The following is a 21,678-nucleotide window of genomic DNA, read 5'->3' as shown; positions in this document are numbered from 1 at the left end:
TATTTGAGATAAGAAAATATTTATGAGCCGAAAAAATCAACGAAAAGTAAATACTATGAGATAAATCAGCATTTTAAACCTTTTCCGTTTATTGGATGCACCCCATTTTTGCCAAGTGGACTAACGAATTTGAGCTAGGGCATCTTACAATGGAAGTCTTCGTGGACTTAAAACACAATTTCTTTTCCAGACCAACTCTAGAGTTTCAACATCACCGTCTATGGCGGGTCAAGCCACAAAATTGTATACTAAATTGAAAACAAAGACTTTCTGCTCAAAAAACAAAACATAGACTCTCTTTTAGTTTGAAGGCAAGTTGTTTCTTGTATCAGTGATTAACCTACTAAAACCCCTTATTACACAAAAATCGACCCTTTGAATTTTTTTGGAAATGGGGTTTGATGAAATGGAACCAGTGTTTGGGCGAGTAAATGCAGAGTGGTCAGCACCTCACAAAACCCCATTGAAACCTTTCCTCTTTCATGTCCATGGGTTGCCAAGTGATCCCTCTACTCTTATTGTATGTGCCACTGATTTCCATTCAAATACATGGGAAGCTTTGAAGTCTGCCCAGGAGCTTGAAGATATGGTTTGCCCTTGTTACTCTTTCCTTTTTATTTTGTGCAAATATTGTATACTTCACTTATTGCTTCTCTTATTTCAATTCAAGATTTTGTGCTCTATTGCTAATGTTTTGGGTGGTTGCAAAAAGTTGAGGACTTTCTTGTGAAAAAATGATGATGTGTCAGGAAATGTAAGATCATGAGCATGAGAGACCATTTTGTGCATTTGATTGTTCTAGAACCTCTAGGCCTAGTATTGAACTGAACATCTAGAGAGGTCTATGATGTGGATAGATTTAGCAGACAAGCAAAATAAATGATAGGAGGATGGACACAAGGATATATAGGGAAGACCAATTGAAGGAATTAAACACAAATCTAGTTACTTATAGAAAAAGGACTTAAGCACAAATCCAGAAATTAGATCTGAACCATTGCTTAATCCAGCCAAATAATCAACATTTGTAGGCAAATTAAGCTAATCTCACCAAGAATTGTGATAAAGCTAGTCCATTTTATATAGAAATAGACCCAAAAATTGAATACAATCATAATCTCGTTCAATAAACTGAATTAGAAGAAAAGAAGCAGGAGGGGAAGAGATGGGAACTCATTTAAGGATTCTCACCTTGAAAATCTCGAATGTATGGTTCAAGAGGAAGAGATAGTTTGGTGGACAGAGTTACCTGGTATCAGTGCTTGTGGTAGATAGAAGGTACCCCGTGAAATTAATCGAGGTGTGAGCAAACTGGCCCGAACAACACGGTTATCAAGAAAAAATAAGACGAAGAGATAGAGGGGCAATACCCCGATCTCAAAGGGGTTTTCTTAAGCAGAAGCTTTCAACTATTCAAATCTCAAAATTTGCTCTAATTAGAAAGGACAAGTCTATCTATATTGTTCCTAATGTCCTAGACACAGTAGGGGTTAATACAAGTCAAATTTGGGCCGAAAAAATATAAAATAGTTATTACTGAGGTGGAGGTTGACGCGATAGTATCAAGTTGTTTTCTTTGGGCGAAGTTGGGTCATGTTTCACAAAAATGTGTTGAAGTGCCGATCAGATAAAAAGAAGTTTTCATATGGATATGGAGAGAGAGTAGTGATGGATTGTTCATTGTTAAGTCCTATTACTAGAGTTGGGAGCGAGGAATCTTCTTTTCCTCATTGCTCTATTTGGGTTCCCAGGTTGCCTAGGAAGGTGCATTCTTTACGTGGTTGCCAGCTATGGGAGCAATTGACTACAAAAAATCTGGGGAAAAGGAGAATCACATACGTTAGGCGAAGATGTGAACCATCTCCTATTGCATTGTAAAATGGCTATGGTCCGAGTGAAGTGGGTCATGTCGGGCACACTGAAGGAGGCGTAGCAAAGTTGGGCTCTCAGGATGCGGAAGAGGAGTCTACGAGCATGGAATGTCGCTTCATTAGCCACTATGTGCGTTATATGGAAAGAAGAAATATGAGAGCTTTTGAAGGGGTTGAGCAAGCACATGTAAAATTGCAAAACAAGTTTTTTGTCTCGATTATTTGGTTTGAAACCGTTTGAAGCAGATATTACCCGTTGATGAAAATATTGACAGGACACATACATAGTCTTTAGATAACTGGAATAAAAGCCGATTGGCAAAAAAGAGAATATGGCATACATTACACATGCTTATTGTGACTAATTAATTGTTGCGTAATTTGTCTTTGTTTAGCCAACCTTTTTAGTGGCTTTATTTGTAATATTTGTTCTTTTGAGATCTTATTTTTTATCTTTTTGTTTCTTTCTCAAGAGGATCTAAGCAAAGTATGGTTCTTGTGTTTCAAATCATAGTCACCAGTTTATTATCTTTCTATACAGAGGGACAGAACTGGTATAGGAGGCTCTTGGTCTGACTTTGTAGATTACCTTATAGCTTCCTTAAAGTCTGAAGATGTGAAGCTTGTTATGGATGGACAGTCAAAACTTGGAGGTGAACTTTAATTTCTTTTTTCAAATTTGCTCAGTGGCCAATTTCTTTTTCTCTTTCCTCTTTTTTGAAGTAAGCATATCCCCTAGTTTCTTGATAAATGAGAAAGCATATCTTCAAGTAAAATTGAAGTTTAATCTTGAAGATATTCTGATGGTTGAAACAATAGTAAAACAAGTATGGGCTTAAGTCAGATCTTAATGTAAACTTAAGGTTATTGGAAACTCCTCTATGTCTTTTACATTGTTCTCACAAAATTTACCGATGTCAGTGCTTTCATATTTCTTAATGTTAGTGAAATAAATTAACTTTCAATGGGAGGCTAAATTTTTATGATCCCAGGACTAAGACCAATATATGAGGTTAGTTGATTATGTCAGGTCCTTAAACTAATCAGATATATTATTGGTTTAGGCAAACTTCTTATGAATCCTCTTCACATTCAATGATAATAATTAGCTTTCTTCTTATGTTTCTTTTGTTTCTCTTTTAGAATTCGGGTGAGTTTGTTTGTTGGAACTTTTGAATATTTGGGGTTTCAATATATTGGATTCTTTTCCCTTTCTTTCAGGTGCTGCACATGCAAAATTGGTTGCTCAGAAAGCAAAGGGGATGCCAAGAATCGCTATATCACTTAGTAAACTTGTGGATACTGCAGCAACTGAGGCAATTTCAAATCTTTCTCTGGAGCTCTACAAAACATTTACAGATGTACATAATTTGCTTAAAGCTGGTCGGTACCCTCATCCGTGAGCAATGCTTTATGTTCTTAGTTTAATTGATGAATACCTGTAATTAATTGGTTAAAGCTTGTGGAAGGTATTTCCAGCTGTTTTGGGTGTCATCACTGGTGCCCATTTCAAGATTAGACAGTCAGGCCCTATTGCTGTTTCTTCTTTAAGTTCTTCACATATTGCACAACCATGTATTCGTTCAATCTTAGAACCTTCATAGAAGAATTTACTGAAATGGTGCAGTTTGCACTATTTCCTCAATTTATTCATTTGCTGTCACATTTACGCTTAACTTTACTGACTAAAAAAAAACTGCGCTTAGCTTTTTCCTTATTCTGTCCTGTCTTGTGAACAAATCACTTTTCGACTTTTGATGATCTCATGTGGCTAAAGATAGATTGTCTTTTTGAGAGTGCATTTCACTTTCTGGTGCTTCTCTCTGCAGAGCAACAACGATGCTGTGAGTTGACAAATGTTTTATCGGAAGAAAAGGTTATCTCTTTTTCATCAGCCATAACTTTTGTGAAATTTGACTTTGCCTGTGCTAGTTTCTTTACAAATGAATAAATGCAGCTATTGTTTTTTTTTCATTTGCTCCCATCTCATGCAATCGAACTCAATGTTTTAGGTCTGTGTATTATAAAATAATCTTTTTAATTTTTTTTTTTTTTTGGCATTTGCTATATGACTGAACTTGGGAGGTATGGGGTACAGTTAATGCTAGTGGATACAATCAATTGCTTTGTCTCTTATATTATAGTGTAGCCATTATGGTTTTATAGTTGCTTTGTTTACCTAGCAGGAAAAGAACGAAACTGCCCAGAAGCAACTCGATGCACTTCTGTACTCAAAAAGACATAAACCGCAAAAGATTACTGAAATTACAGCCTCAGATACTGCAACCGTCAGTAGCTCACTGGAGTCTCCAGGTATAGTAAAAAAAAATATATATCCATTTTGTAGTGAAAAGTTGAAACTTAGGCTTGTACAGGATTGAATTTCGATTCTTCAACTACCATTTGAACAAGTTTAGATCAGTGATGTCCCTGTATTACATACCAAATAATCAAATCCTTTGCTAGTTTATTAATGAGGTGAAAGGGCAAAAGAAACTTGATAGTGCAATTAGTAAATTTCTATATCAAAGGCTGTTTTCGATAATTTTCCTCGTATTTGCAGGCTATACCTTTTCTCTGCCAGTCCTAGACTTTCTGAAATTGTCCTAATGTTTTTCTTCTGTCATTCTATACTTCTGTAGGAGAACAATTCACATCCTTTGTGTGATGTCTATGGACCTGTATAAATGTCTTTTGGTTTTACCATTAACATTCATTGTCGCAGCTGCTAATTCTCTACTTGTAGATATAATTGTATTGTAATATCTTAGTACATTCGTTCTATACCTTATTGCAGTTAAGCAAGCAACACAACTTCCCTCTACAAAGGTGACTAACCGTGTGGTTCCAGCACATCGTAGGTAAATGCTAAGTCAGTTTATCTTTACATCTATCTTAAATCTGTTACTTCCAATGACTAGCAGCTTGGTTTGCAGGGCCAGAGTCCGAGGTGTTCTTTTACATGATACTGAAGATGATAGACAAGATTAGAAAATACTGTCATTTATCTCTGTCAATACAACTGTATAATGGAATATATGGTGGATCTAGGGAAGACAAGGTCTACTAGGTTAAAGTCGAGATTTATTTAAGATTGAGTTGTTAGGTTCAAGTCGTGGAAATAGTCTCTTGCAGAAATGTCGGAAATGTAGGGTAAGGCTTCCTTGTTAAAAAAAGAAATGTAGGGTAAGGGTGCGGCATAATGGGGACTTGTTAAGTTTTACACGGACCCCGCGCATAGCAGGAGCGTAGTGCACCGGGCTGTCTTTTTTTTTTTTTTTTTTTAAGAGTTGTTAGGTTCAGAGAAACAATTAAGTCAATGTGCAGATTAGTCTTTGTTTGTAGTGAACAAGGGGACTCCATCCAAGTTTTATCCACCAACTGGAAGACTTGTCAAAGGTGAAGAATCTCTTATATTGATTGCAGTGACCAAGGTGTTGGGATGAAAAATAACAGCTTTTAAATACATCTTATCTATGGTAATTGGTCTGAGAAAATCAAGTGTCGAATGTGAATGTATATTACGAAGAAATTAACAATAACTAAGCAATTGCAACTTGCTTTGCTTAATTGAAGATAAATAAGCTATTGCAACATGCTTTGCTTAATTAACGATAAATAAGCTACAGCATTTTGCTTTACTTAAGCAATTGCAACTTGCTTTTGATGGTTGTCTTTTTTACCATCCTTTGAGCCGAGAAATCAAGGCCCTGTATGGAACAATAACATCACTTGTTCACAGATTTTGTATTTCTTTTTTTTCCTCGTATTTTTGCTTCAACAAGCCAGGGATCAAAATATTACCATCACAAGTTCAAAGCGTTTCTCCGTTGACCCTCTTTTATCCCTGCGTGAACTATGTGGTAAAAAGTTAAATTTACTAAGTGGGGCCTGTTTGGCCATGAAAATTTTGGCAATTCGCAGTAATGCCCTTATTTTGGGGTGGTTTTTAATTTTTGTTCATCAAAATGAAAATATTTAACTTTTGTCCTTCGCTTAAAACCTCGGGGTTCCTGGTTTGAATCCTTGCTCAGGCGAAGTTTGAAAAAAAAAAAAAAAGCAGAGTTTTCAAGCAAATTATGCCTGCAAACTATGCCTTGAGGTAGAGTTTTGCAGGCAAATTATGTCTTAGCAAACTCTTCCTAATAAGACATAGTTTGGTGAAACTTTGCCCCATCAGGCATGCAAACTCTGCCCCATTAGTACAAGTGTTAGTTTGCAATCATCTGCCATAATCCCCTAGTAGTCCTCTGCATAGAAGATAACGATTTGCAAGGATGTTAGGCTATATTATTATACTAATGTGCGTATGAACCAACATGGGTACATTTAGTTTTGGGATCTTTACACTATACTTAAATAGCAGCTTAACAAAGCCCTCAATTAGATAGTTATACGAACCAACAGGGGTACAAGATAGTTATACACTTATGTCTACCTTAAGGCAGAATTTTAGCAAAATTCCTTTTTTTTTTTTTTTTTTTTACAATTTTTTTGCGCGGATACCCTTCTTTTGGGGTGATCTTTAAATTTTGCCCCTCATATTTATGGTCTTTAAATTTTGCCTCTCATATTTATCGTCTTTAAGTTTTGCCCCATCGCTTGAAAAGGTGGGTGAATACCTAAGGTTCTGGGTTTGAACCCTCGCTCAGGCATAGAATAAAAAAATAATTTCGCAAGGCAAAGCTGAGGGGCGTGTATGCAGGATCCGGTATCCAGGCCTTAAGCAAAAACCAAAGTTATGCCGGATCCCACATAACTAAAAGTCTGCCCTATAAGGCAGAACTTTTCCTTAAGGCATAGTTATGCCTTATGAGGCAGACTTTTAGTTAAGGCATAATCAAAAGTATGCCCCATAAGACAGAACTTTCCTTAAGGCATAAACTTTGTCTTATAAGGCAAACTTTTAGTTATGCCTTAAGGAAAAATTTCGCCTTATGGGGTATACTTTTAGTTATGTCTTATGGGGCATACTTTTAGTTAAGGCATAGCTAAAAGTATGCCCCACAAAGTGAAATTTTTCTTTAAGGCATAACTAAAAGTTTGCCTTGAAAAGTAAAAAAAATAAAATATATGCCTCAAGGCAAAGTCTGCAGGAGGGGGCAGAGCGAAATTCAAACTCTGCCTTGCGAATTTTTTTAAAATTTTTGACTGAGCGGAAGTTCGAACTCGGAACCCATGGGTTTTAGGCGAAGTGCAAAAATTAAAGACCACCAATTTGAGGGGCAAAAGTTAAGGGTTCGAACCCAGAACCTCAGGGTATTGGGCGAAGGGCAAAAATTAAGAACTACCAATTTGAGGGGCAAAAATTAAAGACCACCCCAAAGGAAGGATAATCCGCGCAAACAAATGAATTTTTTTTACTTTTTCCTGGAAAATGTTTTCACTTTATTTGGAAATAAATGTTGTATTTGAAATTTGAAAAACACAAAAAAACTTGTTTTCACTTTTTTCACTTTCAATACATTCAAACAACCAAATATTCTTTGCAAAAAATATAACCAAACACAACTCCAACTCCAAAATACCAAATAAAATAAAAAAAATATTTGATTTTCATGGCCAAACGCCTACTAATTCTAATTAGAATTACGGATATGAATAATCATGAGAATTCAGGGCAATAAACTATTGCTTACCAAGTTGGCGAAATGCCGCCAGTAACGCGTGGACCGACCGTTGACAATGTATTATTGCTTCCGAAGTTCCAATAATGCACCTCAATTCTTTAGAAATATATGTCATGTTGATAAGCATAGAGGGCAATAAACTAATGTCTGCGCTGGCATCTTCTACCCAATTGACCAATGCTTAAATTGAAATCGTGAGCTCAAAGAGTGCAATAAACTAATGTCTGCGCTGGCATTAGGGGTGTACATGGACCGGATTGGTTCGGATTTTTTAAACACCAAACCAAACCAATTGCGTCGGGTTTTAAAATTTATACACCAAACCAAACCAATAAAATTCGGGTTTTTCAACCTCGGGTTTTCTCGGGTTGTTCGGGTTGTTCGGTTTTCTCGGATTTTTCGGGTTTTTTTTCGAATAGTCTTGATACAAAACATATAACTTTTACTTTAAATATTTCTTTAGTCCTAGTAAGATACAATTATATAATTAAGGTGTTTCTTAAAAAAATAACACAAAATATGAGAAGAGTGATGACATTGTATTAAAATATTCAACAAAAGCTAATATAATCGGTTAAAATAAATATTGCTAATTAACAAGCCATAAAAGAAAATGACCATAATCTAAAAATACTAAGTCATGCTAAAATAAGTATTAATTATATGACAAAGAAAAAAACTTAAGTTATGTATTTTTACTCTCTAAATCAATTATGCAAAACTAAAGAATAGATATCCAACATTATTGTCATTTCTAGTGGTAAATTGAATTTCTTTTGTTAGGATTAGTGTTGAGTTGGTTTTGGTTTGGACTTTATTTGAGTTACTAACATCCGTAGGATATAAAACTTATTGACATTCAAAATTCTAAGTTCAAGCTTGAATAATATGATAATAGATAAAAAAAATCGAAAAAATTTAAGAAATATTTATAAATTACTTTACAAATAAATATTTTTATGTATAAAATATTTTAAAAATTGAATACATGTAATGTCGGGTTGGTTTGGTTCGGTTTGACTTTTTTTTTAGTTAAAACCAAACCAAACCAATTATGGTTTTTTTTTCCAACACCAAACCAAGTCAAACCAAACCACTAGTCGGATTTTTTTCTCGGTTTGACTCGGTTTATCGGTTTGGTGCGGTTTGTCGGTTTACTTTGTACACCCCTAGCTGGCATCTTACCATTTTCCTTTGTATGGATTTGAATATCTAGCTTGGCCATTAGGATTGGCTTGAGGACCAAATATTCCCAACAACAAAAGAGAAATTAGAAATATTTGGAAATGAAAAGAAAACACTCAAAGATGCGATATTGTTTGATCAGGTGGCTCCTCATATGTTTGTACCAATATTGTTCCACTACTTGCCAAACAGTGAATGGAACGACAAAGAAAACACTCAAAGATGCGACAAACTCCAAAAATCTTTGGCTGAGACTTTAACCAAGTTTTACCGTCTAGCTGGAAGATTGAGTAATGGTGACCTCTCAATTCACTGCAATGACGAAGGTGTTGAGTATGTTGAATCCAAAGTCAATGCGGATCTTGCTGAGTTTCTCCATGAAGGACTCAAGATTGAGCTTTTGAATGATTTTCTTCCAACAGATCTGCCATCAAGTTTATTACTTAGAATCCAAGTGAACACATTCAATTGTGGAGGACTAGTTATTGGGATAAATATTTCACACATCATAGCTGATGGTTTCACGTTAGGGTCATTTTTCAAGGACTGGGCACACATTAGCCAAACAGGGACAACAGAAAGTTGTCTCCCAAGTTTCGGCCACTTGCCGTTGATCTTTCCCTCAAGAGCGCTATCAGGACCTCAAGTTTCACCTCCTTCCAACATAGGCCCTAAGATTGTCACAAAGAGGTTTGTGTTTGATGCTTTGGCAATATCAAAGCTCAAAGACACAATCAATTCAAGTGCCACATTCATTAGACCTACTTTAGTGGTCGTTCAGTCGTTCATATGGAAGGTTCTTTTGAACAATTCATCAGCCAAACATGGACATTCAAGGGGCTCTTCTTTATTATTTCCTATTAATTTGAGGGGAAAATCGAACCTGCCATCTTTAGAGCATGCTCTAGGGAGTTTATTCGTGACTGTAGCTGCTACTCTTGAGGCAAACCAGTTAAGAAAGGAATTAAGTGACTTTGTTAGCGTGGTAGGAAGTACAACAAGGGACACATGTGCATGCATCGGTAAGGCAAACATCAATGATATTGCCTCTATGTTTGTTACCTGTGGCACAGAAGTTATGAAGAAACTTGGTCAAGGAGACCAGATAGACATTTATCCAAGCAATAGTTGGTGCAGATTTCCCCCGTACGAAGCAGACTTTGGTTGGGGAAAGCCATTCTGGGTGAGTAGTGTTGGCAAACCTTTTGAAGTAATCATCCTAAATGACACAAAAGATGGTGGTGGAATAGAGGCATGGGTTAGTTTGAAGGAGAATGAGATGACTGAATTCAAGAGAGACCTGATATTTCGTCGTCCACTTGAAAAGTAGCATTTGATTCCTTGATGTGGATAAAATGGTTAATTTTGATCTTCTATATAGTGACATTTCTAGTGTAACTTTTGAGCCTAGTTGGTTGAAGTCTAATCCATATGATGATATAAAGGTGACAACAGCCTAGCTAGTCGTTGATAAGATTTTGTTTTGCTTTTTTTTCCGGTTCATTTGTAGAGTGAGTCTTTTCAACGATTCAAAACAGAGTGATTCTGAATGGTGCTAGTTGGTTTTCTTGTAAAGTGTTTTATGTCTTTTCTACTAATTCAGTCAACGTCCTTATATCTGTATTACTCATTAGATTAGGTATAATCCATTAGCTATGTCACTATTTTTGCTATTAAGAAATTGTGAATAGTCTACGAAATTAATTCTGACACCCTACTTATTTTTTGGTACTTACTCAAGAAGTAAAATCCACGGGAGCATACTATATCAAATTCTCACTTTCGATTTAATCTTAGAAGAGCCCATATATGGGTTGGTCATATTTCTAGTTAGGGGAGTATAATTTAATACTTTTTTTATAAGAAAATTAAAAAGTAGTAGCCATTCCACGTTACTTAATTCTCGTCATTACTCGTCAACTTCAGCATGTCACTTCGGTAATATAAGGCATGCTCGAGTGGGGGTATTACAATAAAATACAGAGAAAGTTAAATGAATTACTTTAACCACGATCATATTCATAAATAGCAAATCAAATACATCAATATAATTTTCTTCAATCATGACAATCTTTAAAAAAGAAAAAAAAAACTCAATTAACGATTAAGAGCCCGTTTGGAAAGGCTTATACGTTAGTCAAACCAGCTTATAAGTTATTTTTAACTTATTTGGGTGTTTGGCAAAAATAGAAAACGGCTTAAATTAAGTTAAAAAGTGCTTAAAATAAGCCAAAACCAAGATGCTGCTCTACCCAACTTCTTTTTTTTTTTTTGGCTTAAAAGCTATTTTGGTTTGACCAACAACTTTACCCTTTTATTACTTATATTTTCTGTTAATTTCAATACTACCCTTACTTCTAAAAACCCTTTAATCACTTTTATCCAAACACGTAACTGCTTATTTATAAAATAACTTTTAGCACTTAAAAAGTGTTATTAAATCAGTATTGCAAAGAATACTTTGAACCAGTAAATTAGACTAATTCCTAAAACAGAAAGCAGAATCTGTCCAGTTTCTGCAAAATTATAGAAAACGAAATTAACAAAAACTGAAAAATAATATGAACAGTATATGGAAAAACCAAATCGAGCCCACTGAATTCACAGTGTGTCCTTAAGGAAATTATTCCTCTCAATGTACCCAAGGTTTTGGAATCTTTCCTCTCAGGATAGAACGATTTACTCACCAAAATAGCGGTACAGCAAATTTAGGTGACTACGAACCACTCGAAGGTAGTATATCACACGAGAATTTTTAAGAAGTGCAGAGAAAGAAGAAGATGAATATCAGAAAATTTCGTAAGGAAAAATTCTGAGGATCAACAGAAATATATAGCCTGTTTGGGAAAAGGTTTGCAACTTTTCAGAAAAATTCTGTTGGAAAAACGGAGGGAAATGTTTTAAATTAATTAATTAAATAATTAAAATTAAAGGAAATTTGGTCCAAAAAGATTATCAATCAATCATTTGACCAAATCCAAAGCCGAGCGACGACGACGGCGCGAGAGGAGACCCTCTTCTTGACCCTTTAGCAACACGAAGGCGTGCTTCTACTTTTAAGTAAATTATAAATGTAAATTATGTACATGAATGTTTAATAATGTGCCTCAATCATTGAACTATGAGAATATAAATTTTTTATGCGGTTTACACATATCAGTTATGTATACAGTCCCCGGTTGAGGTGAAATAATATTGGTTACAAACTCAAATGAGCAAAGTATACTCATTGTTTATTAATCATGTGGATTCGGGGCAATAAACTAATGCTTACAAAGTTGGCGAAATGCCTAAACACGTGACACACGATTTGACCGTTGAAGACTGTATTATTGGTACTATAATCACCTCAAATCTTTATGAAATATATGCCATGTTCATCACAATGGATGATACAATAAACTAATGCCTGCCCAGTTCGACGAAATGCAGGAAGCATTTAGATCTAAACATGGGCTGAGGCCTATATAAGTGAACCAGTTAACTGAGGAATATTCACACACAACTTGAAATTAGAAATCAACAAAGAGAATGAAAAAATAACTCTAGTCCTGAAATTTTGCTCCTTTTCATTACCAGAATATTCAGTATTCTGTTTTTTCTTTCACTTTTGTTGGGGATCAAGATAATCCTAATGGCCAAGTTAGAGATTCAAATCCAGACAAGGAAAATGTTAAAGCCCTCAACACCTACCCCGAATCATCTTCGGAGCCTTAATCTTTCATTGTTTGATCAGATGGCTCCTCCTTTATATGTACCAATACTCTTCCACTACTTGCCAATCAGTGAAGGAATTACTGAAAAATGTGATAAGCTGCAAAAATCCTTAGCTGAGACTTTAACCAAATTTTATCCTTTAGCAGGAAGATTTAGAAAAGATGACCTCTCAATTCACTGCAATGATGAAGGTGCTGAGTATGTTGAAACAAAAGTCAACGCGGATCTTGCTGAATTTCTCAACCAAGGACCCAAGAGTGAGCTTTTGAATGATCTTCTTCCAACAGATATGACATCAAGTCCACTACTTGGAGTCCAAGTGAACATATTTAACTGTGGAGGACTAGTCATGGGGATAAATATTTCTCACATCCTAGCTGATGGTTTCACATTAGGAACATTTGTCGAGGAATGGACTCGCGTTAGCCAAACAGGGACGACAAAAGATTGTCTCCCAAGTTTCGGTCGTTTGCCATCGATCTTTCCCAGTAGAGTGCTATCCGGACCTTACATTTCACCACCTACCAACAGAGACCCTAAGATTGTCACACATAGGTTTGTGTTTGATGCTTCTGCAATAGCAAAGCTCAAAGAAAGAATCAATTCAAGTGCCACATTCACGAGGCCTACTCGAGTGGTGGTTGTTATGTCGTTAATATGGAAGGTTCTTGCCGGCATTTCCTCAGCTAAACATGGGAAATCAAGGGACTCCTATTTCTTATTTCCCATTAATTTAAGGGGAAAATCAAATTTACCATCTTTGGAACATGCTCTAGGGAACTTCTGTGTGGTTGGAGTTGCTGCTCTTGAGGCAAACCAGTCAAGAAAGGAGTTAACTGACTTTGTTAACATGGTAGGAAGTACAGCAAGGGACACATCTGTAGAAATTGGTAAGGCAAGCATCGATGATATTGCCTCTATGTTTCTCACCTGCAAGACACCTCAGAAGGACGACATGGACATGTATTTCTGCACTAGTTGGTGCAAATTCCCTTGGTATGAAGCCGACTTTGGCTGGGGAAAGCCATTCTGGGTTAGCGATGTAAGCAAACCTGCAGAATTAATTACTCTGATTGATACAAAATCTGGTGATGGAATAGAAGCATGGATAGGTTTGAAGGAGAATGATATGGCTGAATTCGAGAGAAACCCTGACATTTTGGCATTTTGTCCACCTCAAAATTAGCAGCAGTTGATTCCTCGATTTGTACACTCTTGATGATCACGTCACCTTTCTTGCTTCGTTTTGCTTATTGGTTCTTGTCTTCTTCATATCAAAAGATCTAGTTCTATCTTCCCAAACCTGCAGTTAAGTAAATATCTAGCCAACTCTGATATAAGATGACCCCTTAGTATTGTCTTCGGACTATCTTTATGTATCTTCTTGATGATATAATCTATCTTGGTATGCTTACTTCTTGGTCCAGTTAAATTATTGAGCTACTCTGACACAAGATTCTCATTGTGAAATGATGATCAATGAAAGAGGAGAGAAAGTCGGTTCTTTCAATTTTTAGGGGAGATTGATAGATTGCTCCTATCTGTTGTTTCTTGTACTTCGATTATTATATTATTTTGTGTTAGTTACGGCTCCTTGTTTTCAGACAACTTTATTATGCTTTGTATAGTATTTTGTCATGGCTGTTTATACTGTTTTGAATTGTTTGTCGTTGTGCCGTTTATCGGAAACAACATCTCTACCTCCCAAGTTAGGGTTAAGGTCTACGTACACCTACCCTCCCCATACCCACTTTGTGGGATTTTAGTGGGTATGTTGTATTTGTTATTAGAAAACTTGCTCAAAACAAGACAAGAATGGAATAACAGCATCTCACAGAATATATTAAGAAGATGCTTATAATTTATAAACTCAAATGAGCAAAGTGAACACGTTTATTGATCATCAGAATTCAGGGCAACAAACTAATGCTTACAAAGTTGGCGAAATGCCAAGACGTGTCGACAGACTGCCTTTAAAAAAAACACTTTGTTTTATTACATAGGAGGTAGGGAAAGGAAAAATGGGGGAGGGGATTACTAGGTGGGGAATTGAACCCTCACCAATAAGGTGAAAGTTCGTAGCCGATCAACTCAGCTACTAAAAATCCCCCTTTAAATGAAAATTCATGAACAGACGGCCTGACTGTTGAAGACTATATTATTGGTCCCAAATAATGCATCTCAATTCTTTATGAAATATTTGTCATGTTCACAATGCAGGGCAATAAACTAATGCCGGCCTGCACAATTTGTCATAATGCAGAAAGCCTTTAAATAAATCTAAACATGGACTGAGCCCTATATAAGAGAACCTGTTAACTGAGGAATATTTACAACTTGAAATCAGAATTCAACAATAGATAAAGGAACTCTAGTCCAGAAATTTTGCTCCTTTTCATTACTAGATCTCTCTATTAAGAAATACTGTATTCAGAGTTCTGTTTTTATCTCTATTGTTGGTGTTCAAGCTAATCCTGATGGCCAAGTTAGAGATTCAAATCCAGACAAGGAAAATGTTAAAGCCCTCAACTCCTACCCCGAATCATCTTCAGAGCCTCAAGCTTTCATTGTTTGATCAGACGGCTCCTCCTTTATATGTACCGATACTATTCCACTATTTGTCAACCAGTGAAGGAATTATTGAAATATGTGATAAGCTCCAAAAAACTTTGGCCGAGACTTTAACCAAGTTTTATCCTCTAGCAGGAAGATTTAGAAAAGATGACCTCTCAATTTACTGCAATGACAAAGGTGTTGAGTACGTTGAAACTAAAGTGAACGTGGATCTTGCTGAATTTCTCAATGAAGGACCCAAGATTGAGCTTTTGAACAATCTTCTTCCGTGGTGTGTTCCTCCAGACTCAGATCAGCCATCAAGTCCATTACTTGGAGTCCAAGTGAACATATTCAACTGTGGAGGACTAGTCATAGGGATACAAATTTCACATGTCCTAACAGATGCTTTCACGTTAGCGACATTTGTCAATGAATGGGCACATATTAGCCAAACAGGGACAACAAAAGCTAATTACCTCCCAAGTTTTAGTCATTTGCCATCACTCTTTCCCACAAGAGTGCCATCGGGACCTCAGTTTTCACCAACTTCCGATAGAGGCGCTAAGATTGTCACGAGGAGGTTTATGTTTGATGCTTTGACAATAGAAAAGCTCAAAAGCAATTCAAGTGCCACATCGAGGAAACCTACTCGAGCGGTGGTCATCATGTCGTTAATATGGAAGGTTCTTGTGGGTATTTCCTCAGCCAAACATGGACATTCAAGGGAATCTTCTTTATGTTTTACAGTTGGTTTGAGGGGAAAATCAAATATACCATCTTCAAAACATGCTTTAGGGAATTTCGGGATGTTTGGAATTGCTAATCTCGAGGCAAACCAGCCAAGAGAGGAGTTGAATGACTTTATAAACTTGGTAGGAAATACAATACGGGACGCATCTATCGGCATTGGTAAGGCAAGCGTTGATGAAATTTCCCCTATGTATGTTGACACTTACACAAAAGTTGTAGACATGCTTCTTAAAGGAGACGAGATGGACATTTATTTGTCCACTAGTTGGTGCAGATTCCCTTGGTATGAAGCTGACTTTGGTTGGGGAAAACCATTTTGGGTGAGCAGTGTTAGCCATGCTGTTGAAGTAATTTGTCTGATTGACACAAAAGATGGTGACGGAATAGAAGCATGGGTTAGTTTGACAGAGAATGATATGGCTGAATTCGAGAGAGACCCTCATATTTTGACATTTTGTCCTCCTCTCGGGAAGTAGAATTTGATCCCTTGATTTGGACAAACTGTAGCAACATTATGTATCTTCTTGATTTCTACAGATTTCAAGTTCTTCACAACAAATTGTTATGCTTGTCCTCTCAGTTTGAGATAATAAATTCGTATGCAAATAACATTGAGTGAATCAGCTTAGATCCATCTCAGGCCATAGTCCAATTTTCTGGACACATGACTGGTGATTCTTTTCCTGCAATTGTGTCATTTTTATGTGAAGGATCCAAGATTCAGCTTCTGAATCAATCCTTTAGCCTAGGATGTTCAACCAGGTTCAAAAAGAGCGTCCACTTAGGGTGTGTTCATATGGAGGAAAATGTGTTCTGGAAAAATAAATGAATTTCTACTTATTTTTTCATGTTCGGTTGGGTAGTTGAAAATAAGTGAATTTCTTACTTATTTTCTCATGTTTGGTTGATTGGTAGAAAATATTTTTTGAAAATAACCAACCAAGCCCTCCCAACCCCACCACTCCATACCACACCAACCCCCACACCCACCACTCACCCCAAGCACCCACCACTCACCTCAAGCACCCACCCTCCACTACCCACCACCCACCCCCCAACCAAATCCCACCCCCACCCAACCACCACCCTCGAATGCACTTCATATTCACCCACCCCTACCCCATACCACCACCCACCCCAACCCCACACCACTGCTCCATCCAATCCTCCCACCCCCTCCTAAATTTTCTATTTTATATATTTTATTTTACTTTTATAAAAATGAGAAATTTTTTCTTACCCACCACCACCCACCCCCACACCAAATTTAACCACGCAAACTTTTAATTTTTATAAATTATTTATAAAGGTAAAATTAAATGTGAAGTAGAAAATTCGGGAGGGGGGTGGGTGGTGTAGAAAACCAAACTAATTTTTTTGGAGGGAGTTGGGGTCCCCGGGGTGGAGGGTGTTGTGGTGGTAGGGTGATTGGTGAAATGGCACTTGTGGACTTGTTTTTTCTACTTTAATTAGGGAAGTCATTTTCTCTATTTTTAAGGAACTTTTTTCATAAGAAAATGTTTTTCAAAATTTTTGACCAAACGAACATGAGAAAATTAGAAAATATTTTTTGGAAAATGTTTTCCGCCGTACCGAACACACCCTTAGCCTTTATTTTTTTATTCAAAAAGAGTGTCTATTTGCCAAATCAAGAAAGAATTAACCTTATTTTGCCAGATTTGCCCTTATTAAGTGTTAAGTGACCAAATTTCAATACATATTTATTAGGGGTAACTTAGTTAAATTACTTATTTTTACCTGAGAGTAAGAATTTCTTGAAGGATGTGCAAATGACTAAGTGAATACTCTTTTTTAACGGGAGGGAGCAATAACTTTCAAGGAGACAAACCTTCCAACATGCGGTCAAAGATGTCAAAAATACCAAAGGGGCTTCAAGTACCAGCCTAATTAAAGAACGTACAGCTTTGCCATTAAATTAAAGATGGGAGACGTCCTTTTGACCATCCTTTGATCCTAGGAATCAAGACCATATATAGCAATATCCAGTAAACACACTCGTTTACAGATTTGATTTGTATTAGTAGTATATACTTTTATAACTTTTACAAATTTCAGAAGTTTTTATAAATTGAGACCGAGGGAGTGCAATTTTTTGGGAAAAGAGCATCAATGTCCACTACATATAAAATAATTACTCTTATATGCCCTCTTACTTTCATACCCTCAAAATTATTTATCCTTTCTATTCATTGTAGCTTTCGTAGGTGATTGTCTCTTTTTTCTTCTTTTTTTTTATTTTTTTATTTCTCTACTTTTTATCTTCTTTTCTTTTTTCTCATTTTTTTTTTCCTCGTATGCAAAGGCCCAATGTGCATACGGCAACAGCAACTAATCCAAAGGCATACTTAAAGCTGCTAAATTCTTTAACCAATTTTACCATGCTTAGAAATTGTAATCGAAAGACAGGGTAGAAACAATTTCTTGTATACTATTCCAAGAAGTAAGAGGTATAAACACATGCATGTACATTGGGTAAGGAAAGAATCAAAAAGAGAATGCTACATATCTGCTATGAATCCCTGCATATCTGCTATCTATAAATGGACAAAAATCTGCAGGCAACCTGTATATGAATCATGAGTATGATGACAATAAACTAATGCCAATTAGCACAAGTTGGTGAAACGTGAATCATGAGTATGATGAAAATAAACTAATGCCAATTAGTACCAGGTTGGTGAAATGCAGTGTGTATTTAAACGTGGGGTGTGGTAAGGATTGTGCAAGAACAACTTGAAATACAGAAATTAACAAAATGAAAAAAGCACTCTAGTCCAGAAATTTTGCTCCTTTTCATTTCCAGATATTTCACTAATAATAAACATTCAGAGTTTGGTTTTTTATCTTTTGTAATTGTGAATTTCTGGTCATCAAGCCAGTTTTAATGGCCAAGTTGGAGATTCAAATCCAAACAAGGAAAGCGTTAAAGCCCTCAACTCCTACCCCCGAACATTTTCAGAGCCTCAATCTTTCGTTATTTGATCAGCTGGAGATTCCTAGTTTGTATGTACCAGTACTGTTCCACTACTTGCCGAGCAGTGAATGGAACAGGTCAGATGCTGCAGAAAGATGTGATAAGCTGCAAAAATCTTTGCTGAGACCTTGGCCGAGTTTTACCCTCTAGCAGGACGATTTAGAAAAGATGACCTCTCAATTCACTGCAATGATGAAGGTGTTGAGTATGTTGAAACTAAAGTGAACGCGGATCTTGCTGAATTTCTCCATGAAGGACCCAAGATTGAGCTTTTGGATGATCTTCTACCATGGTGTGTTCCTCCAGGCGCATATCTGCCATCAAGTCCATTACTTGGTGTCCAAGTGAACATATTCAATTGTGGAGGACTAGTCATAGCGATACAAATTTCACACATCGTAGCTGATGCTTTGACTTTAGCAACATTTCTCAATGAATGGCACAAGTTAGCCTTACAGGGACGACAACAAAAGGTTTTCTACCAAGTTTCGGTCACTTGTCATCACTCTTCCCCACAAGAGTGCTATCAGAACCTCAATATTCACCACCATCCAACATAGGCCCTAAGATTGTCACAAGGAGGTTTGTGTTTGATGCTTTGGCAATAACAAAGCTGAAAGAAAGAATCAATTCAAGTGCCACATTTACGAGACCTACTCGAGTGGTGGTCGTTATGTCATTAATATGGAAGGTTCTTCTGGGCATTTCTTCCGCCAAAAATGGGCATTCAAGGGACTCTTCTTTATTTTGTGCAATTAATTTAGGGGAAAGTTAAATTTACCATCTTTAGAACATGCTCTAGGGAATTGCTCCACGTTTGGAATTATTAATCTAGAGGCAAAGCAGTCAAGAAAGGAGTTGAATGATTTTGTAAACTTGGTAGGAAATACAATACGGGACATATCTGTAGGCATTGCTAAGGCAAGCTTTCATGATATTTCCCCTTTAATTATTAACAGCTAGACAAAATTTGTAGACAAGCTTTCTGAAGGAGACAAGTTGGACATTTATGCATGCTTTAGTTGGTGCAGATTCCCTTGGTATGAAACTGACTTTGGTTGGGGAAAGCCATTTTGGGTGAGCAGTGTTAGGTACGATGCTTTTGAAATAATTTTTCTGATTGACACAAAAAATGGTGATGGAATAGAAGCATGGCTTAATTTGAATGAGAATGTCATGGCTGAATTCAAGAGAGATCCTGATATTTTGACATTTTGTCGTACACTTCCGAAGTAGCATTCCATTCCTTGATTTGGATAAAATAAAACTACATTATGTATCTTCTTGATGATGTAATAATTATTGCTTTGGTTTGCTTTGTTCATATCAACAAGTGTAGTTCTATCATGCCAAACCTGCAGCTAAATAAATGTTTGGCTTACTCTGATATGAGATTACCCCTTAGTAGATTTCCAATTTCCAAACTATTTTTATGTATATTCTTGATGATATATCTTTCTTGGTTCGCGTTGCTTCGTGGTCTAGTAATATTTTTGACCTACTCTCACATAAGATGACCCTGACTAGATTATCAGTTATGAAATCATCAACAACAAGAGGAGATCAACGAAAGTCAATTCTTTTTAATTTTGAGGGGTATGATAGATTGCTTGAAGTAGAATTACAAGAATGGAATAAAACCAACCTGCAGAATACATTTGGATAATGCTCTAATTTAAGATTTCTTCAAATTAGGGTAGTAAGACAATTGTCAATTGATTCAAGATTCAGCTTCTGAATCAATACTTGGCCTAGGATTTTCAACCACCATTATGTTTGTCAACAAGTCGCTAGATCTCTAGCAATTCAAGTGAATAGGTTTACCTGTGGAGACTAGTGGTAGGAATACAAATTTCATACATGATAACGTATGAAGCCTATTTTGGCTGGGGAAAGCCATTCTGGGAGAGAGATGTAAGAAAACTTGTTGAAGTAATTACTATGATTGACACAGAAACTGGTGATGGAATAGAAGCATGTTTAGGTCTGATGGAGAACAACATGGCTGAATTCTCGAGACACCCTGACATTTTGTCCACCTCAAAATTAGCAGCAGTTGATTCCTCAATTTAGATGAAATGAACCTACATTATGTATCTTCTAAATGATATACAACAACAACTACGTCTCAGTCTCAAACAAGTTGGGATCGACTATATGAATCCCCACTTCTTCTTTCAAAATCATTTCGTACCATAATAATCTATCTTATTCTTAGCTTGCTTTGCTTCTTGGTCTAGTTAAATTACTGACCAACTCTGACATAAAGAATACCTAAGTAGATTCTCATTGTGAAATCATCATCAAGAAAAGAGGTGATCAACGAACTCGGCTGTTTTAAAATTTAAAGGATTCTCAGAGATTTCAAAATAGGGTAGTAACTAGTAAGACATTTGATTTTAATAACAGGTTATCATGTTTGTCCTCTTAGTTTGAGACTAGAATTTCGAATGCGAATAAATGTTTTAACACTTTTAGTAGGTTTGAAGGTTGAGAATACGAGACAGACTTTAAGGTATATTGTAGCAAAATCTAAAACAAAAATAAGCTAAATTGATCTTTGGTAAACTTTCGCGGCTTCCCTCTTTAGAATATCAAAATGCCTCAGCTTCCCCCTCCAACACCAAGTACTGTCTAAAGGTAAGATGGTGACTGGAAGCTTCGTATTCGATCCATGGTAATAGCAATTCACTCTGTTGGATAGCAAATGTGGTGATAGAATTGGAGTGTGAGTGTGTTTGAATGATAAATATGTGTATGAACTCGAACGTGATACAGACAATTACTTGTGCAAAATCATCACGAAACTGTTAACTTGAATGAGTGACCATCATAGCAAGTTGTTTGACTTTGGCATTTTTTCCTTGCCTTTCTTTAGATTAGAATTTATTAGGACAAGTAACATTATATTAGAATAATCTGCAGAAATGTAGAATGAAAGATACAACATTTTATTGACGCTTGACCAAACTAG

The 21,678-nt window shown here is 36.3% G+C and overlaps 4 protein-coding genes and 1 pseudogene across 5 annotated transcripts; all 5 read left to right on the top strand.

Annotated features, from left to right (window-relative positions):
• Positions 1–110: 110 nt before the first annotated feature.
• On the top strand, positions 111–5,063 carry LOC132064710 (uncharacterized). 2 transcript variants are annotated; one of them, XM_059457799.1, is made up of 7 exons: positions 111–589; positions 2,413–2,524; positions 3,093–3,254; positions 3,701–3,747; positions 4,058–4,184; positions 4,669–4,732; positions 4,808–5,063. In XM_059457799.1, exons 1-7 carry the CDS (start codon positions 392–394, stop codon positions 4,860–4,862), a joined length of 765 nt encoding a protein of 254 aa, XP_059313782.1. In that variant the 5' UTR covers positions 111–391; the 3' UTR covers positions 4,863–5,063. The 2 variants fall into 2 exon arrangements, with proteins under 2 accessions (XP_059313782.1, XP_059313781.1); XM_059457798.1 differs by having other exon boundaries at positions 4,055–4,184.
• A 3,616-nt stretch (positions 5,064–8,679) lies between these two features.
• LOC132064711 (acetyl-CoA-benzylalcohol acetyltransferase-like) lies at positions 8,680–10,343 on the top strand. Its single transcript, XM_059457800.1, has one exon. It carries the CDS (start codon positions 8,841–8,843, stop codon positions 10,014–10,016), a length of 1,176 nt encoding a protein of 391 aa, XP_059313783.1. The 5' UTR covers positions 8,680–8,840; the 3' UTR covers positions 10,017–10,343.
• A 1,838-nt stretch (positions 10,344–12,181) lies between these two features.
• On the top strand, positions 12,182–13,990 carry LOC132062788 (acetyl-CoA-benzylalcohol acetyltransferase-like). Its single transcript, XM_059455281.1, has one exon. It carries the CDS (start codon positions 12,321–12,323, stop codon positions 13,587–13,589), a length of 1,269 nt encoding a protein of 422 aa, XP_059311264.1. The 5' UTR covers positions 12,182–12,320; the 3' UTR covers positions 13,590–13,990.
• Positions 13,991–14,340: 350 nt separating this feature from the next.
• On the top strand, positions 14,341–16,460 carry LOC132062787 (acetyl-CoA-benzylalcohol acetyltransferase-like). Its single transcript, XM_059455280.1, has one exon. The coding sequence runs from the start codon at positions 14,881–14,883 to the stop codon at positions 16,183–16,185; it is 1,305 nt and encodes a 434-aa protein (XP_059311263.1). The 5' UTR covers positions 14,341–14,880; the 3' UTR covers positions 16,186–16,460.
• A 1,119-nt stretch (positions 16,461–17,579) lies between these two features.
• On the top strand, positions 17,580–20,276 carry LOC132062786 (acetyl-CoA-benzylalcohol acetyltransferase-like; annotated as a pseudogene).
• Positions 20,277–21,678: the final 1,402 nt, after the last annotated feature.

This window comes from Lycium ferocissimum, chromosome 7 (genome assembly GCF_029784015.1).
Source record: "Lycium ferocissimum isolate CSIRO_LF1 chromosome 7, AGI_CSIRO_Lferr_CH_V1, whole genome shotgun sequence".
NCBI lineage: Eukaryota > Viridiplantae > Streptophyta > Magnoliopsida > Solanales > Solanaceae > Lycium > Lycium ferocissimum.
The sequence above is the reverse complement of the archived record's forward strand: the minus strand, read 5'-3'. Positions and strand labels throughout refer to the sequence as shown.

What these genes read in the sequence shown, in the direction of transcription:
- LOC132062788 (XM_059455281.1), top strand. Translation starts at nt 12,321, where the DNA reads ATGGCCAAGTTAGAGATTCAAATCCAGACAAGGAAAATGTTAAAGCCC.
- LOC132064711 (XM_059457800.1), top strand. Translation starts at nt 8,841, where the DNA reads ATGTTTGTACCAATATTGTTCCACTACTTGCCAAACAGTGAATGGAAC.
- LOC132064710 (XM_059457798.1), top strand. Translation starts at nt 392, where the DNA reads ATGGGGTTTGATGAAATGGAACCAGTGTTTGGGCGAGTAAATGCAGAG. An exon ending in TGGACAGTCAAAACTTGGAG is followed by an intron (nt 2,525 to 3,092) that starts GTGAACTTTAAT and finishes CCTTTCTTTCAG; the next exon opens with GTGCTGCACATGCAAAATTG. An exon ending in GTGGTTCCAGCACATCGTAG is followed by an intron (nt 4,733 to 4,807) that starts GTAAATGCTAAG and finishes CTTGGTTTGCAG; the next exon opens with GGCCAGAGTCCGAGGTGTTC.
- LOC132062787 (XM_059455280.1), top strand. Translation starts at nt 14,881, where the DNA reads ATGGCCAAGTTAGAGATTCAAATCCAGACAAGGAAAATGTTAAAGCCC.